The sequence below is a fragment of the Molothrus ater genome, chromosome 13, assembly GCF_012460135.2.
Source record: "Molothrus ater isolate BHLD 08-10-18 breed brown headed cowbird chromosome 13, BPBGC_Mater_1.1, whole genome shotgun sequence".
NCBI lineage: Eukaryota > Metazoa > Chordata > Aves > Passeriformes > Icteridae > Molothrus > Molothrus ater.
The window spans coordinates 1332816-1345345 of record NC_050490.2 but is presented as its reverse complement, the minus strand read 5'-3'; the positions used below and the strand labels follow the sequence as shown (position 1 = coordinate 1345345).

At 39.1% G+C, this 12530-nt stretch overlaps 1 protein-coding gene across 3 annotated transcripts in view; it reads right to left on the bottom strand.

Annotated features, from left to right (window-relative positions):
• The window catches only part of TLN2 (talin 2), a 144382-nt gene that overhangs the window by 66390 nt on the left and 65462 nt on the right, over window positions 1–12530 (bottom strand). For all 3 annotated transcript variants that reach the window (XM_036389867.2, XM_036389866.2, XM_036389868.2), the window contains 5 exons: window positions 8671–8734; window positions 6437–6541; window positions 5518–5673; window positions 4407–4508; window positions 1529–1605 (listed from right to left, as the gene is read on the bottom strand). In XM_036389867.2, the coding sequence (XP_036245760.1) occupies window positions 1529–1605; window positions 4407–4508; window positions 5518–5673; window positions 6437–6541; window positions 8671–8734 (504 nt within the window). The remainder of the gene's footprint in view (window positions 1–1528; window positions 1606–4406; window positions 4509–5517; window positions 5674–6436; window positions 6542–8670; window positions 8735–12530) is intronic.

Below are 12530 nucleotides of genomic sequence, written 5' to 3'. Positions count from 1 at the left end.
CTAGGATTTCAACTGCATTGCACAACGTTTGGAGAAGCTGGAGAACTTGATGGTTTTTCTTTCTAAGCATTTCCTAACATATGGGACAAAAGATAATGCGGGGCTTCTGGCAGATCAGTTGTTAGCAGCACTGATGAGCAGACAGCAAGGCAAGATAGCAATCTGCAGTTTTGTTAAACATGAACCAATGGCTTTACCCCTGTTAGACACAGGGCAGACAGAACCAGAACAAGGTTTAAGGCATAACAACTGCTTTGTTTCATTTGTATCACAGACTGATCAATACAAAATAGAAGCATGAATCTTGTGATCTTTTGCAAGTACTCCCTAGAACTGGGATAAAAACTTAATTCTTCCTCCTTTATACAAACAAGCACACACAGTACTTGCAAGTAATCTGGCAGTCCCCCAGATACTGGACTGGAGAATAATAAATAAAGTTACTACCATCCTGAACTGCCTTGCCAGATATACTGCTCATATTTAAACAGGATTCAACCTTTAATAGCTAGAAGTGTTGACAGAAATTCAGGCTGTAACAACAACACTCTGATGAGGGAAAAAAAAAAAAGTGATTTCAACTATGAAAAAATCTTGTATTTATCTACTACAAATTCTGGGCTTCTCTGCACAGCACTTAACTAACAGTATATTCTGGAAGTGATTTGGAAAGGGCCATGTCAAAATAAAGCACATCTGAACATGTGTGATCCATCAAAAGATGAAATTTCCCATAAGGCCACATGAAATACCTAACAAATCTATCTCATATAAACTGTAGGCTTAACAATAAATCAAATGGACTTTTCACATACACACTGCTGACACTGCCACCCTCAAGAGCTCCAAGAAAAGACTTGAGTGGCTGATTACAGCTTATAATGTCACAAATCTGTTTTCATGGTCTCACAGAAAGATTTGACATTCCTTTTCATGAGTGTGGCCAGCTCCACAGTTCTGTGTTTTGCTTTATTCAGTTACTCTCCCATCAAAACCACAACCTGACCTACTTGTACCAAACCCTTTCCCCTACCCACACCACACATCTGATGGCTTTGCCTGCTGAAATAAGCCAGCTCTGCTCATAACACTGTGTACAACTGAACTGACAGGTGTCAAATCTGCTGGAAACCATGGAACTAGCAGACACAAGCAACTAAAACCTTGTAAATCACACATGAGGATGAAAAAAAAATACTAGAACTTTTCAGCTCTGCTTCATTATCCCCCTCTCTGCCTGAGCATTTTACTGAATTCCAGCCTGAGTGCCTTTGCTCAAGAGTCAAGTTGATGGTGCCATTGCTGGTTCCTCTAACCACCAATTTTGTGACAAGTATCTGCTCTTCAATCCCTGAATGAAGCTAGGAGCCTGCTGAACTGCCTGGGGATAGCACTTCCTTCTACTGAAATACTCTGTGGAAAACCATTCTCTGCCAGTAATAACTGTAATGCTTCATTTGAAAAAGCTGCCACTGCTAAATGTGGCACTCTTAAAACCAGACCATTTCCTCCTGTTGCATGCACTCACTTCTTAGGTGAAACAGATTCTTCCAACATGGTTGATTCTTCATCACCTTCAAGCCCAAATCTATCTTTACTTTGTTTCTGGAGGGGGAAAAAAAAAGATAAGTTAAACAATGAGTGTTGTTTCTTGCCTTCTCTCCACCATTTATCACAAACATAAAGAAATGTCCTTCAGAGCCTTGTCTGAGGCTGAACACCACCCTGCTGGGCAGTGAGTGACAACACAACCGCCCCCAGAGAAGAGGAACTCTTCAGCATTCAACAGCCCAGGCTCTGAAGCCTGGCAGATGAAGGATGTAAAGGAAAATCCTGCTGGTGCCTTTTTCAACAAAGGTAAAAGGAAAGTGCTGAAGTGTTATTGTATGGTGCTACCCACTGATGCCAAAGATTTTGGCCTCTATATTTTTGAAATCTTGTACTGCAATAAGCATAACTCTAAACTCCATATACATGTGTTAGTTAACTTGTTAGTGTTAGTTACTTGTGTTCACATTTTGGTCAGAGAACACAATCCCTCTAGGCCTCAGATCCAAGGACACCCTTACAGCCTCAGGCCCCAAAAAGTGTAAACAAAAGGGAAGGGGAAGAGGGTAGGAGCAGACTGGGGGAGTGTGACTTCATCACCTGAGGCTGTAATTGGAGCATTAACCCAGATATGCAAATGGACCAAACTTATATCTGTCTGAAAACCTTGTGACCACTGTTCATTTTAGGGAGGCTCTGTCTGCCTTTAATATACCTGAAAGCACTTAATTAAATATATCCATTTTTATTCTTTATCTTTGTCTGGCCTCTGCTTCTAGATAAGCCCAAAAAAGGCATCACTGCCAGCAGGAAATACATACCCACCAGTAAGGACAATAAATTGAATAGTGTCTCCAAGTCATTTTATCATAGTCTTTAAAAGTTCAGGACTTTAAAGTTGAATTTAAAGACTTTAATGTTCAGGACAGTCTGGCTTCAGGCTGAAGATTGAGGCAGGGTTATTAGTGCTAAGAGAGATTTGTAAATATATGTAAGGGCAGTAAGTCTAGAAACAACAGGAAACTACAAATCATAGAAATAGTGCCTTATAAAAAGAGTTTATTTCTACTTGTTGCCTAGCAGCAGAGAAACTGTCTGCTTTCCCTCTTGCTACATGATTTGTAGTCTGAGTCCATGCAGAGGAATATAAATAGGGAAGTATCCACTGGGACCTTCCATCCAAGAGGAACTCCTCATGCACATCCACATGAACACACAACTTTGGAGAAAGAAGTTCTTATACTAGAGTTTGATTTCATGCATGAACTGAAACTCCCTCTGTCTAGTCATGATTGTGCTTGACTTCTGTAATAATGTGAAGTAAAAAAAGAAATCTACTGGTTTTAATTTAGATATATGCCAGTTAAATTCTGGGTTCTCTGTCAGCTGATTAATTAACCTATCACTAAAATTGCAGGACATGAGGAGTTGGGTGGAATGGGGGGAACACTGTACTAGTAACACTTGAGCAGAAAATAGGAAAATAATGTACCTATCAATGCACACTGGAGAAAATGAGTTGGACCAGCCCCAAACACAGCAAAAATTAACAATATGCAACAGAAAGCAACAAACCCCACTTTGATGCATCCATCCCAGAGATTTCATGGGCTCAACAACTACAAACTGCAGCTTCTCATATGAATCAGGGATGTTAATGATTTAACCTGTTCCTAACTCATTCATTTCAAACTGGCTGTATCAGCAGATGGTAGAGAAAAAAAATCAAACAACTAGGAGTGGAAATTTGCACATTTGTATTCTATCAAGACAGAAGGCAGCTTTCATTTGGTGCTAGACAGTAATGCTATTTTTGAATCAATTTTTAAACCATCTACAGGAAGCTGGAATTTATTTGATGTTTATTAAACCTGAGCCTGACAGCCTCAGAGAAAAAGGCATGTGATGAATTCTGTGTGATGAATTCTGGCAATCCTCCTCAACCTTTTATTATGTAATCCTTAATGTTACATCCTCACTGCTCACACTAACAAAGGCAATAAATTCTTCTGGCCTTCTTTGTGATTTCTTACTACTAAAATCTATTACAGTAAAGAATGATGGAGTTGGAATGGCAATGAAGTAAAATTTTGACAAGACTGAATCAGTGCTGTTGGAACACCTCACTTTTCTATGTAACATGTTTAGAATGGGACCATTCAGCTCCATGTTTGTTGCCAAACTTGCCATTTTTTGCTGTTGCACTTGCTTGCTTGGGAATATTTTGAGAACTGGAAATTTGTATCAGCCCTTCCTCTCTCCTGCCAGGCACATTCTATAAAAAACAAATTTCAAGGCAGTCTGACCTCTTGACAAACACTGATTTTATCCCCCTCTGCACAACTCAGGTCTAATTCTTTGCTTTCCTAATGACAGTGTTTTTGAAACAATGCATTGTTGGGGTTTTTTGGTTTGTTTTTCTGGCCAAAATCTTTCTCAGCTTTGCAATATTATATACAAGAACACCTGGACAACCATTGTGTAGTCCTGGCTGTAGTTTTAAATACTGCTTCTAGGGTAATTTCTTCCCACCTGTTTTATCACTTTGGACTATAGCTTAAAAACTCACAGCTGAAGCTTTGGACTCTTCCCTGGATAAACACTCAGAGCCACCAGGTCACCTTCCAGACAGAACAACAAAGCCCAGGAGTGCTGCACTGAGCCAGACACATGCCAGAGATGTAAGAAATAGCCTTGATTTTTCCAGAAGCAGTGCCTTACTTGCAGGTAAAAATATTTAACATCAAACCACAAGATACAACTCTGACTCCATGAGAGGAAAAACTGCAGTTTGCACACATCTGAATTTTTGCATTGTTTTTTTTTTTTTGCTGCATGCCAAGATGTTAATACTGTACCTTCTTTAGGATGATATCAATGTAACCTGCAATTAATTGAGAGATCTGTTCCCCTTCAGTGGTCTGTACTGAGTAATAGCTTTCCTGATATTCACCAAAATCCTGAAGAAAAAGGGGAAAAATCCCAAAACTCATTTGAAAGTGTGAAGTAAGTAAATGAAGAAACAGTACCAAACATGAGTGAGACAATTCAAATTCTGAAATTGTACAGACATTTTATTATATCCAACAATAAGTTAAACTTCTCTAAGATTCTAAACCAGTCTGTATGTGAGACTGAGGGAAGAGAGAAGAATCCTTTTTATTTCAGTTTACTCACAGATGTTTCATACATTGAAATGCCCAGGAGATACTTCATCTAACTTTATAAGATTCAGTCACTTGAGGATGAAGAAAAGGTTTTTAGAATTTAATCCCAGAGCATAATCATCCATGCAACTGGAAATTAGATGCAAATGAATCAAGTGATGCAATTTTCTAGCTTCTGCCTCTTACTCCATCACTTCAAACAACCTTTTCATATACAAAATATATGTTGCAGTGGTCTCCTATTGACCAAATAATTAGCAAAATATCACATTCAGGAAGCTTCTCTAAACTCATAATTATCAAATACATGAATGAGCCAGCTGACTTTGTTTATGTTCATATCTTGCAAGTCACAGAGTACATTATGAATGCCAAGCAGCATAACTATGTACACAAGTGTGAGTAATAATGCTTTCTTAACTTCATCAGTTAGGCACAAAGGAGATTTAAACAGTGGTTTGTTGAAAGATTTAAACAGTACTTCTGAGGAACTGGGCTGTCCAGGAGCACCAAACTACAGACTGAACCTGGACTACAGCATGTGCCAATTTACTGCTTGAGGACTCAGTGACTCTGTCAGGCTAGAAAATTAGAGATGGGACAAGTCCCAGTACAGAAACTGTTCTTAGAAAATTAGAGATGGGACAAGTCCCAGTACAGAAACTGTTCTTAGAAAATTAGAGATGGGACAAGTCCCAGTACAGAAACTGTTCTTAGAAAATTAGAGATGGGACAAGTCCCAGTACAGAAACTGTTCTAAGCCTCAGAAATCCCTTGTCCTCTGTACACACACACAGATTACCAGAGTGAAGCTTTTAGGTGAGGCAGCCCAGCGTTTCACAGTTGTCAGAGGCCACTCCTGCAACACCTCCTTGGTCTTCTCATCCACTCGCATCACGGAGTCCTTGGTGACCCCCAGCAGACGAGGGACCAGCTTGTTCTTGCCTTTCATTTTTTCCTATAACAAAGGGTGGAAGATTGTTTTCCTTACAAATGCAGCTTTCCACAGGACAAAGGAAAAGCAAGATAGAATATACTGCAAAGGGAAGCAACTGGCATGCAGACAGTGACAATTTGAAACTCCAGGCTTAGTTTGTCTGTTTACAGACAATGATTTTTAAGCAATGCATTTATTAAGAAGCTCTGGTCTTTAGTGCAGCTTTACTACTCAGTTCAAAAGACAACCCTATTGGTGAAATTTTGCCTGGTGGGCAGGAATAATGATGAGCAGGACTCCATGATAACACAAGGCTAATTAATTATTTTATTATACCATATTATTCTATAGTATATTACACTACATCTAAACTGAAACTGAACAAGAAATCAACTGAACAAAATGCTCTGACTGTCTCCTGACCACCATCAGGACACAGCTTGCAGAGATTGGTCAAGAAAACAAAACACTCCCACCAGAATCCAATTACCAAATCCCTTCAGGCAAACAATCTTCCATAATGCATTCCACTTGTGCACAAACACAGGGGCAGCAAATGAGATAAGACCTGTTTTGATCAATTCTCTGCTTCTCCAGGAAAAAACCTGAGAGAGAGAATTGTCTCTCTCTGCTCAGAGAATGTGAATCCCACACAAGCTCTCTTCTCACTCCTCCAGGAAACTGAAATATCTCAGTGGTTGAGGTAGCAAACCTTGGCTTAGAGAGGGACCCGAGAGAACTCAACAGCAAGGGCCCAGGATGGTCCCAGCAGGAGCTGTGTTACCTTAACAAGAAAAAAGGAAACCCCGTAGGTGCGCAGGGAACGCGCCAGCTTCACGTACTTCACTTTGGCCTCTATCTCTGTCATCTCACCACAGTTCTTGTGCTCCTGTAACAGAGTTCTCTATCAATTAGGCAGAACCAAAGCTTTCTACAAACAAACAAAACAAAGGGCACAGGTTTTATCTATTTCAGGATGCTTAGTTCATAATCATCACAATTAGAATATTGGAAAAAATACTGGGTAGAAATGTTAGCAAAACTAGCACATAATGCCTCACATGAGAGAAAATAACTAACTGGGCAAACAGAACACTCCTCTTTGACCATCAACCATTCCATCTGTGCCTCACACCATGCACATTAAACCCCTTCTGACACAGTTTAAAATTCTAGGTATTCCTGCTGTTTGACATCATTAGGTTTCATACAATTAATGCCTCTTCACTCAGCTTTTAAATGTCATTTAAGTGTACCCACACCCTTTTTTTTCCTCCCAGAAACAGATTACTTATTCCTGCTTTGTGCCCAAAACTTCTGACTCATGACAGCTTGTACTTGAGACCATTTCTCATGTCTTGTAGGTACTTCCTATGGGCCTTTTTTGCCAGTTGCAGCATTATCCAATTTTTTTTCCATCACAGGAAAATATCTCTACAGCTGAGGAACAAAAAATTCTTCTTCTGAATAGTGTGGCCTGAAATACTCAACTAGGTGTGCCTTGTAACTCAGTCTCCATTTATTATTTAAACAATGTGGTAATTAGTAGATTGAGGATTATGTGTAAGTAACGATGGGTACCCCTTTATATATTTAAATTTATTAAATTTACATAGCATCTGCTCTCCTATCCAGACCACTGTGCTAAAATCCTCATCCCAATGTCTCCCAATTTAAACCCTGTTTGTGGGGTTCCCCATCCCACCCCATCTTCCCCTCACGTGTTTCTGCGTTGCCATCTCTTTAGTGCTGCCTGATGGCAGCAGGGGGAGCAGCAGGAACACGGGAAATGCCTTCTGATTCCACTTGTTCCCACCTCAGCAGCGTGGGACAGCACTGGGAGGGGAAGTGCAACTCCAAAAACCCCCAGCATCCCAAGAGCACAGGCTGCTCCCATCTGCCAGCTTCAGCAGAGAACACGACCAGGATCCCCAAAGAACAAGGGGCACAGTGTAGCACCTGCCAAGCTCCAGAACTTCATGGCTTGGGCAGCAGCTGAGTTTTATTCCAAAAAGACACTCACATATGCTGCCTTGTTGATTCTTGGCCCAGATCAGTGCCCTCACTGCTGAGCCTCTGCTCCATGCACTAAAGTACATAAGGAGTGAAACCACTCCCAGGTCATATCTGACATGGGCAAAACTCCCATGCTATGAAAAGCATGGCTGCAATACTCAGAATTGAATGAATCTGGCTTTTGCTTAGACTGCAATGTCACTGCACCACCTAAAGAAGCACAGAGAAGTGTCAGACACACTCATCTACAAGGAAGGGCTGAAAACTCAAGGGAGAACAGACTCACTAAGTTAGAGGATTCCTCAGCTGGGAGTGTAGCAGACAAAAGAAAAGATGTGACCTGGTTCTGCCCTTGAACTTGTGTCCCCAGCTGGGATCTCAGCTCTCTGGTGTGTCCTTCCAGAACCACGAGACTTCATCTCACCTGCTGACCTCAGAATTTCCCAACTTCCATGGTATTGCCACACTTGTATTTCAGTGGGCAGAGTACCTGGTCCATCTATAGCACTCAGACTCTGAGACCACTTCTAACAATACCAGCACATTTTACAAAATTTACATTTTACCATTTGTGCTTAACTGCTCCAGTCTTTTACAATGGGTGATTCCCACACACACCACTGAATTCAAGCATTAACAAGCAGAAGTGAGGCTCATGTTTGAATGAGGCATGAAATTAAAACTGGTTTTCCTGAGTCTATTGTAATACAAATATGCATCTTTATATTTCAATGCAACTGACAAAAAAATCTTAAAAACACTTCATTTTCACTCTCTCCATTTAACAAAACACATTGGATAATCATCAGTTAAGAAAAAATGATCAGGACAATAAATCCACTGAAGAAATAAAATAAAAGTTGTCAAATACTTGATACTTCATTTTCTGATAGCTACATAGTTCCAAGTTCTTTGTATACATACAAAGTATACACCTGGGAATCTCAGATTTTTCTTATAAAGGTAGTGAAACTATAGTAATTTTTTTAGCCTCACAATTACCTGAAATATTCTCTTTTCAGCCCCTCTTTGTTTGGTATATTCTTTAGGCAGGAATTCTTTCAGGCTGGGGGGAAAAAAAAAAGAAATTCCAAAGTTAATGGTTCTTCCTTGAGGAGAGATGCTTTCCATCCATCTTTACTGGCACTAGGTCCCCCAGGCTTCCTGATGTGGGTGTTAAATATTTCCACAACAAAACAAAACTAAATAGAGCAAGAGCAAGTGGTTCTCTTACCACTTGAGTTGCTGCCCCATGTAGTAACTTTTGAAGTTTTGAAAATTCATCAAAAATAAACAATAGCTGAGACACTTTCCAATTTTAAATGACAGGATGTGTCTGAGCAGCTCAGAGGTTTCACATCTAAGTGTAACTACACTTAGTGTGATCTGGGACAAGGGGCCATGGAGGCTCGGGCCAGCTCTGGGCTCAGACACTGCAGGGACTCTGGTTTACTGATGTGTGGGAACAAGTTCTCTCTGTGTCACCCAAGAAGTGTTAGAGCACTAATACTGCACTGAAAATCTGGACACTCATTTAAGTGGACACTCAATAGCAGTTTGTGTTATTTTGTGTAAGGTTTTAATTTCTGCAGCGCTCGGTTTCAAGGCTCTGAGAACATGGATTAAATGAAACAAGTTCAGCCTCCCTGACAGAGTTCAGGCAGAAGGAATCCTTCAACTCCTCACCTGCACAATAAAATAACCCTTGATCTCAGCCAGATTTCACCCTAACCTGAGGGCATATCAGCATCAGGCTTTAACAAATAACTGCTCTGGACTGTCCCTTCCCATCTGGAATATTCTACTCTGATGAAACCATGTCATATATTCAGCAGGTAATTTTCCACCTGAAGAAACCTGCACAGTTAAAATAAATAGTCTCTAAGGATTCCCCCTACTTTGGATGATTAAGAATCATAGAAAAAGTATGACTGGAGAATGTCCTCCTTATTCTGATTTATTCAGTGAACAAGCAACACTCAACACTGAAGGCTAGACTACCTACCAGGATACAAAGTTAGACATTTTGAGAAGGATGGATTCTTTTAAACAAGATTGGCAAAAATATTGCTCAATTGTTCTGTGGGAGTTGCTTTGTTTTTATATCTTGAGGGTGGTTTTGTTGGTTTTTTGTTTATATTACTGTGCACTTTTTTGTTTGTGTTTTCAAACACAAAATACTGCCATTGCAGACAACTAAAAAATATATCAAAATACTAAATTAGGATTTTGTGCTTCAAAAATATTACTCAGTACTGAGATCACACATTTTGTCTTTTCCATATTATAAAACAAAGTAAGAAGAACTGTCCTTGCTCATCTTTCTTCTGATGTTCTCATAGCTACATCTCACTTATCCATGATAAAGAAATCTCTTCTTGGGGACTCATTTACAAAGACACATCATGGGGTAGGGAAGGCTGAAGAGCCAAATTAAAACTGAATACAGCTTATTATCCTAAAAAGCTGGTGTATCTACTATGAAACAACTGGTGGTTTTATACAGAATTTCACAGGTTCAAACCAGTTTAGTTAAATTCAATTCCAAGGCAAATTAAGAAAACAAACTCAAACCTGAATTAAACAAAGTTTCATTCTGGAAATCGATTTATATAAACAAATAAATTATAGCTATCAACACACTTTAAATAATCATCCTTTATTGGCTAATTTTCTCAGCTATCTGCATACAGATAAACTATCAGAACCATTACCTTTTAATCTTGCCTACTTAATTTTTAATTATTATAACCCTTTAAAAAACATTGCAAAGCAAGCATTACTTGGAGCTTCATAAGCAGCAAGGGTTAAGAAAACAACTTTGTGCTTTGTCCACTAAGCAGCAATTGCAATACCCCTGCACCCTGGGTTGAAATTGGATTTGAAGTTTTTTCCTTCTATCACCTTCCACTACTTTCAATTTAAGAGGCAAGTGATCCTCTCATCTGAAAGGGTGAAATGCCAGTTGTGAACAGACTGAAATTATTTTAATTCTACCTATAATCCAGATATTTTCTTTACAGACACAGTTTCACTTTATTTTGCAGCTTTTTAATGGAGCTAGCAAAACAATGGAAATGTCATTTAGCCTTCTTTAATCCCTTAAATGACACATATTAGAATGTGTACATTGAACTCAGTAAAAAAAAGCCAGCTAATAGCAAGCAGGGTTGATTTCACTTGGTTTCCACTGAGTTTCATCTTCCAGTTCCTTAAAACGTTACATGAGTGCCAACACTTGGATTGTTTCTCATTAGCACAGATGTGTTCTTGAAAAATCCAGCTTAATTCAGCAAAGCAGGTTAGATTCAAGCACAGAGCTCAGCATCAAGCTCACTCATCATTTGCAGTTTATCTGTTTGCCAGGGTGCTTGCACAGACTGGAGGGTGCTCCTCTCCCATCTGCACAGGAGCAGTGGCAGCTCTTTATTCTCTCTTTATTCTCTCTTTATTCTCTCTTTATTCTCTCTTTATTCTCTCTCTTTATCATTCTCTCAGCAAATTCAGCCCCAGGGCAGCCTCTGCAGGTGCCATGCACAACTGGATCTGTACCACAAGGCAGGACTACTTTTAAATGGACAGTTTAATGCTTTCACAATTTCCTTTGGCATGAGCTTCAAGGGAATTCCAAGAACCAATACCAACGTCTTAGCAAGATGCAGGAAAAAATCTTCATCTGTGCCAAGAATATTTTAGCAATGACAAAAAAAGATACAAAAGGTGTCTCTACATAAACATATTGTAGACAGGCAACTAAACTAAGCTGTTCCCAAACAATACCATTAAATACTGGTGCTGCTTTGTTCTATTTTTTGTACAAGCTGACAGATTCTCCTTAAGGGAACCCATAGCATCTTAAGGTTTCAGTAGTGAATAGCTGGATACCTCCCAAATTATTTCATGCTATACTGAGCTACAGCATAAGTTTATATAAAAGAAAACTACTTTCTTACTTGAAGAGCATCAGTGTTTATGCAATAAACAGTAAAAAATAGTTGGATGAAAGTTTAAAAAAATATGAAGTTTTTTTCTGAAAGGATGAGAGATGCATCTTCAGAAAAAAATAACAAGCATTTAACTACACTTTTCTCTGTATTGTTCACAGTGAGCCAGGATCACTTGGCTCACTCAGACTCACAAAACAAAAGCATGAGGTTTCACAACAAGGCTGCCATGATGGCTGTGTAAAATAAAGATATCACCACTAAATCATAAACATGTACACTTCAAATTAGGAGACAATGACCAGGGACTTACAGTTCTGGAGCAGGTTCATCTACAGAGGAAAAAACTGAATTACCTCCAAATAAGAAATGCTTAATTTTATGAAACTGATTAAACACCAGGACAGAGAGCAATTACACTTGGTTACCTGCCAAGTTTGGTTCAAATACAATCAAAGCCCTAAATGAAAATAAAACAAGAGCAGAGAAAAATGCCCTACTGAATACAAGAAGGTTCTGAATTTTGGAATTCTGGTTCAAAATGGTTTCCACTGGAGTAACATTTTTCTAATGGATCGTTCAGTTATTAATACCTTTCATCTCTATTAGGTTTAAAAAAACCATAATGCACATTATATGAGTGATGACTGTTTCATGATGGGCTCCAAACTGTCCATACAAAGTACAAGTAGTACATGCATACAAAGCAGCTTCAGTACACCATAAAACACACTCACTGTATGGGAGCTTAAAAAAATGAAAGAGAAAGAAACTTTCACTGAAGAAACCAAGCAGTGCATTAGAAAATCCTAAAAAATTTAAGCAACTGAATGCTGTTCAGCAGTTTGCAAAAGCCACTGGTGAAGCTTGTGGGAAATTACTGCTTTAAAATTTAAAAGCAACTATTTCAGGGAACAC